The sequence below is a fragment of the Etheostoma cragini genome, chromosome 9, assembly GCF_013103735.1.
Source record: "Etheostoma cragini isolate CJK2018 chromosome 9, CSU_Ecrag_1.0, whole genome shotgun sequence".
Lineage (NCBI taxonomy): Eukaryota > Metazoa > Chordata > Actinopteri > Perciformes > Percidae > Etheostoma > Etheostoma cragini.
Window position 1 is genome coordinate 20,314,095 of NC_048415.1, and position 5,554 is coordinate 20,319,648.

Genomic DNA, 5,554 nt, shown 5'->3' on the forward strand with positions numbered 1-5,554 from the left:
TGTGTGTGCGTGTGCGTGTGTGTGCGTGCGCGCAAGATTACCTTTCTAGTCAATAAACAAAGAACCTGTTGAAGCTTAAATAGAAATCCCAATCCACAGTAGAGTGCTTACATTACTATGCATGTTTTTCTAAGTGCTAAGGATGGTTAACTTTTACAAAGTGTACTTGTGCCACTTTTTTAACTTACTACCATGTTTCTGTCTTCGCTCCTTTTGCATCTTTGTAGGTGTGATGCTTATCTGGGGATAACGAGGCTGGAGCCTGTTTGTCTCCTGTGTAGTCATCAAGCTTCTGTTTTTCCACCGTGTGCGTGTGTGTGTGCGTGCGTGTGAGAGAGAATGAACTCTGACCGGCTATTAGGCTTGGCAGACACAACCCCCGCCTGTCTGCGCTCACCACAGGGCCAGCCTGTTAAATGCTCAGATGAACTTGTCCCTGTTCTCTGGCCAATCATGCTAAGGACAAAGAGCCCACAGAAATGTATGGCTCCACTGTGACATAACGAACACACTTGAAAATGTTTCCCCAATTTGTCACCTTCACGTGTACACCCGCCACGTAGCAAAAGCAACAGCAGTAGCTGTAGTCCTTCGTTGTGTACACTGGGTTCAGCGGTGTACTGCTGTGCACTCCAGTGTTTTGACAGTTCTCACAGCCCAATAGATAATCTTGTAGTTACATTTGTGAGATAAAACAATGATTTAAGGCCTAAAATTATGCTTTAGATTGCTGTTGGCACAGTGCCAGTGGATAAAAGTCAAGTCTTTGTTCTGTTAGACAGAATAGTAAAAAAAAGAAATGCAGCGGAAATATGTCATGTGTAAACTGGGGTGTTACCTTTACCCTTCACTGAATAATGTTTCTTTAGTAGTATTATTATATAAATTGGGATTCTGTAGTAGCTATTTGCGTTTGGTGTAGAACAGTGGATAAATACTCTACATAGGACCAGAAAGCAGCACAAAGGACCCTCCAGCATGCTGTTGCTGTAGTTGTTGGTGCAACAACATTTTGTGAAATAATCAATGAGGTGATAAGCACCAAGGGTAATGTGATAGATCAGAAAGCCAGCCAACTGAGGGGTTCATTTCCCTACTGGTTTCTGACCTAGGAGGTAGTACAGCCAGGTTTGGCTTGGGCTGCTGGACTGCCATGGATACACAGTATTTAAGATGGCTAAGCGCAAGCCTACCTGCCAGTCATGTTGGCTCACTGTGTGGATGTGTGAGTGTTTGAGCTGAAACGTGTTGACTGTGTCTTTAAGCTTCTCCTTATGCTGTGTTTGCGTCAGGCGGCTCTTATCTGTTCTGACTTATGGTTCCTCAGAGGGAAAGGTCCGAGGGGAGCCATAATTTCAAGATATAAGTTTGTACTTTAGGGAAAGAAAAGCTCCACAGCGTTATGTGGAAGGAATGTTCCGCTCCTTCTCTTTTCCTTCTGTCTTTTTCTTGCCTTTTATTACCCTGTCACCCCAGTTCTTTTATTTTAGTCTTCATTATTAACAACTTGTTTGTGCCCCCATTTTTCATTCGCTGAACTCAAAGATCTAAGACTTTTTCTATGTACACAAAAGGCCTAATTCTCTCAAATCTTGTTCACAAATTTCTGTCTAAATCTGTGTTAGTGAGCACCTCTCCTTTACTGAGAAAATCCATCTACCTGGCAGGTGTGGCTTATCAAGATGGTGATTAGACAGCAGAATTATTACACATGTGTGCCTTTGGCTGCCCACAATTAAAGGCCACTCTAAAATGGGAGGTCAGTATCTGGTGTGACCACCGTTTGCCTCACGCAGTGCAGCACATCTCCTTCGCACAGAGTTGATCAAGTTCTCGATTGTGGCCAGTGGAATGTCGGTCCACTCCTCCAGGCTGTGCAAAGTTGCTGGATATTGGCAGACCTGTCATATTTGCCAAACCAGAGCGTCCCAAACATGCTTGGGACATATCCGGTGAGAACACCCTTCTGAAGTGCCAGACAGCATCAAGTGCTAGCATTTGCCCACTTAAGTTGGTTACGACAACAAACTGCAGTCGGGTGGATACCCCGATGAGGACAACAAGCATGCAGATGAGCTTCCCTGAGATGGTTTCTGACTGAAATTCTTTGGTTATGCAAACCGATTGTTGCCATAGATGTCCGGGTGGCTGGTCTCAGACGATCTTGGAGGTGAAGAGGCTGGATGTGGAGGTCCTGGGCTAGTGTGGTTACATGTGGTCTGAAGTTGATGTACTGCCAAATTCTCTGAAATGCCTTTGGTGATGGATTATGGTAGATAAATGAACATTCAATTCACGGGCAACAGCTCTGGTGGACATTCCTGCAGTCAGCATGCTAATTGCACGCTCCCTCAAACATTTGCTGTGGCATTGTGCTGTGTGATAAAACTGCACATTTTAGAGTGGCCTTTTATTGTGGCCAGCCTAAGGCACACCTGTGCAATAATCATGCTGTCTAATCAGCATCTTGCTATGCCACACCTGTCAGGTGGATGGATTTTCTCAGCAAAGGAGAAATGCTCACTAACAGATTTGTGAACAATATTTGACTATTTGACAGTTGGAAGTTTTTATTAGCGCAACCCAGATATTCAGCTTTGCTGCTCATCCCACAAATGCATGCTCCTTACAAATGTGGCACAATTTGAAAGGGAACTAAACAGGCTTTCCAAAGATATAAGATATATTGGTAAAAATCATTGCTACCACAAAGAAATAATCTACCAAATACAAATTTCCTTGTGTGTGTGTGTGTGTGTGTGTGTGTGTGTGTGTGTGATTTCAGGTGTTTGAATCATTCTTTATACAGATAAAGGCTTAGCTAATATTTTACATTGTGTAATATTTCAAGTTTTACATTCATACTAGATATAATTTTGAAACTTTTATTTGTATTCATATTCATTTATGTACTGCTAAGTGAAGAGTGACAGACCATTCAATGTTTACAAAGAATTTCTCAAATCTCCAACTAAACATCCACTCTGGTGGTGTGTGTGTGTGCCTCTTTTCAAGTTTCATTTATGTATCTTTACATGGGATAAAAAATGTTAAGAATTGTTTAGTTACAGGCCTAGATATGAAAAGGCCATGACTATACTTACCATAAATACACTGATAAATAACATAGAATGGCAGAGACATTGTGAACATTTGGCTGGAGTAGAATAACACCTCTTAAATTACCTTTCACAAATAAAGCCAAAGATATTTACATACCAAAACCAGCTCTACCATATGGACACTGGAGAAGCACACTGTTGTACAAGTTCATTTTCGGTTTTGGTCGAAGGAATCCCCTGAAGTCCAGACAAAACCCAGAAACCATTAGGCAGTAGGCGTTTGATTGTAAGGGACTCTAACTGGCAACACGACTTTTGATTTCATAATTATTCATGCATTTATGGTTTAACCTCCCATTACATCTGTTACGACTGTGGTTATCCAACCGCATCCAATACCCTTTGGTACGGGCGACACTACTTTCAATAAGTCATGATTTGCTGCTCGGAAGTCTCTTTAAGACATTAAATCTCATGTCTTAAATGACCATTTCCCATTATAACATACTGAGTTTCAACAAGAGTGAGTAAAGCAGGACACTTTGAAGTAATACTTAATGGTCCCAGGGCGCTTGATTGACCACTACTTTCCAGACTGAAAAGTGGAGAACAATTACTACAGAAGAGCAATAGCAGTCTTCATCTCAAAGTCACCTTGGAAGCAATTTCACTGCTTAGACTGCTGGAGTCATTATTGTCTGGCCATAAACGCATGCCACCGTCTCTTCCTCCTTTGTATTTTACAAGGCCCTCTTGTATAATGGCAGGGACTCCTGGTTTTGACTTTTGGAGACTTTGTGTATGGGTAGATAAAGATAAGGAAGGAAACGGACGTGCATTTGAAGGGAACTAAGTCCAATGTTTCAGTCGATCGGTCGGATCATGAGGCGGACTGACTTGAGGGAGTAGAAACCTCCTCCGTACTCTGCCCAGAAGATTCCGTCCTGAAATTTGCTGCGGTAAACTCCCCCGCTGTACCATACACCGTTCAGGTTGGTCTGGCCACAAGCATTATACCACCAGCCACCCTTATGGAAGTGGGCGCAATTACCTAGTAGACAGGGACACAATATCATAAAAAGATGAGTGTGATAGAAAGGAAAAGGAGGAGCTTACCCTATCTTGTGTCATTATAGTACTTCTACTTCATGTGCTAATATGAGAGCTCACAAAGCATTTGGAACTCATCTAGCATCCTCCCTTACCAGTAAATGCATCCTTGTCGCGATCAAGTGTGGTGAACTGTTTGCCGTTGTGACTGCTGAACGAGTCCCCGGCGTTGCCCTGGTAGGTGCCGAGCCTCAGCCGATAACCCTCGCTCTCTGACTCCAGGTGGAAGCTGCTGTACTCGGCATACACTTTCTTCAACGTCCAGTCCTCCAGCTCTATCATCAGCTTATAGTCGCCCTGTTTCCCCAGGTTGTAAATATTGTCCAACCCAAGCCAGTGTTCACCATCTATGTTTCCAAATCCTCTCTGTTGGGGACAAGAAGGGGCGGTGGTGATTTGGCTGCAGTTAGATGGATAGTTGAATACAGCAAATGCAGACCTGCAGAGACACATTTCTGTTCCTGATCCACACAACATAAATAGTAGCTATTGATTACTAAATCTAATTTTATGACTGAAAGGAAAACTCTTGTCTTTGCCATATTATAATTTCTTTTGTTACAGAGAAAACTGCGCTACTTGTCATTTTTGTGCTCCTTTGTCTTTCCCCAGCTTGCTCTTAGATCCTAGATCACATCTCAATAACAAAGTCTTACGCTTGAGATAAAAAATAGAAAAAGGATAAAGGGATCTTTTCCAGCGGGGTTGAGCTGTATTTCCCTCTCAGCCCACCATGGCTCTCAGATTGCGTAGATCTGTGTATGTAGGTCTCTGGCTCCAGCTTTTGGCTGTGATTTTGGTGCGAGGAAATCCGCCGCTAAGCTGTTTACATTGACGGAGCAAGTGCTTGCTTACTGGCCCTGAAATGACCTGCTTAGACTAGGTCACTTAGGAAATGGGAAAGAAAAAGCTCTAAACACAGTTCTCTCTAATGCTCGGAGGAATTCAGATATTTTCCCCATAAGAATCTGATCCAAATGTTTGGTTAGGTTGTCTCATTTAACCCTGCCTTTACCCTAATTGTTTCCTAAGCTTACCTTGTAGTTCTCCCAGTTCCGAAAGAAGTTAACAGAGCCATCTCTCCTCCTTTGCAACACTGTCCATCCTCCATTATCAAGGCCATGTTCACACCAGGCTTGGATCAGCCGATCACTGGCATCTGTTTTAAGCAGGTACATACCACTGGTGGTGTAGCCTGCCTGTCGCACCTGGTAGCAGTCTTTAAAAGGTCCTGTGGTGAGAAGGTGGTAGTAGGAAGAAGAAGAAAAATAAGGGTTGAATAGATTGTGCTAGTGGGTCAGATTTAAAATGTTTAGTAGAAAAATTCCCTTCTGCATAATCACCATTTTCCACAATAATTTGTCATATTGCAATTTGCATTA

General features: G+C 42.8%; 2 protein-coding genes across 4 annotated transcripts in view; one reads left to right on the plus strand and one right to left on the minus strand.

Moving 5' to 3' along the window:
• ralgps2 (Ral GEF with PH domain and SH3 binding motif 2) overlaps nt 1–5,554 on the plus strand; it is a 74,643-nt gene that overhangs the window by 48,104 nt on the left and 20,985 nt on the right. The gene's annotated exons all lie outside the window — the stretch shown is intronic.
• The window catches only part of angptl1a (angiopoietin-like 1a), a 14,943-nt gene continuing 12,930 nt past the window's right edge, over nt 3,542–5,554 (minus strand). The window contains exons 4-6 of the mRNA XM_034881156.1: nt 5,210–5,403; nt 4,268–4,538; nt 3,542–4,113 (exon numbers count right to left, since the gene is read on the minus strand). Of these exons, the coding sequence (XP_034737047.1) occupies nt 3,926–4,113; nt 4,268–4,538; nt 5,210–5,403 (653 nt within the window). The 3' untranslated portion in view covers nt 3,542–3,925. The remainder of the gene's footprint in view (nt 4,114–4,267; nt 4,539–5,209; nt 5,404–5,554) is intronic.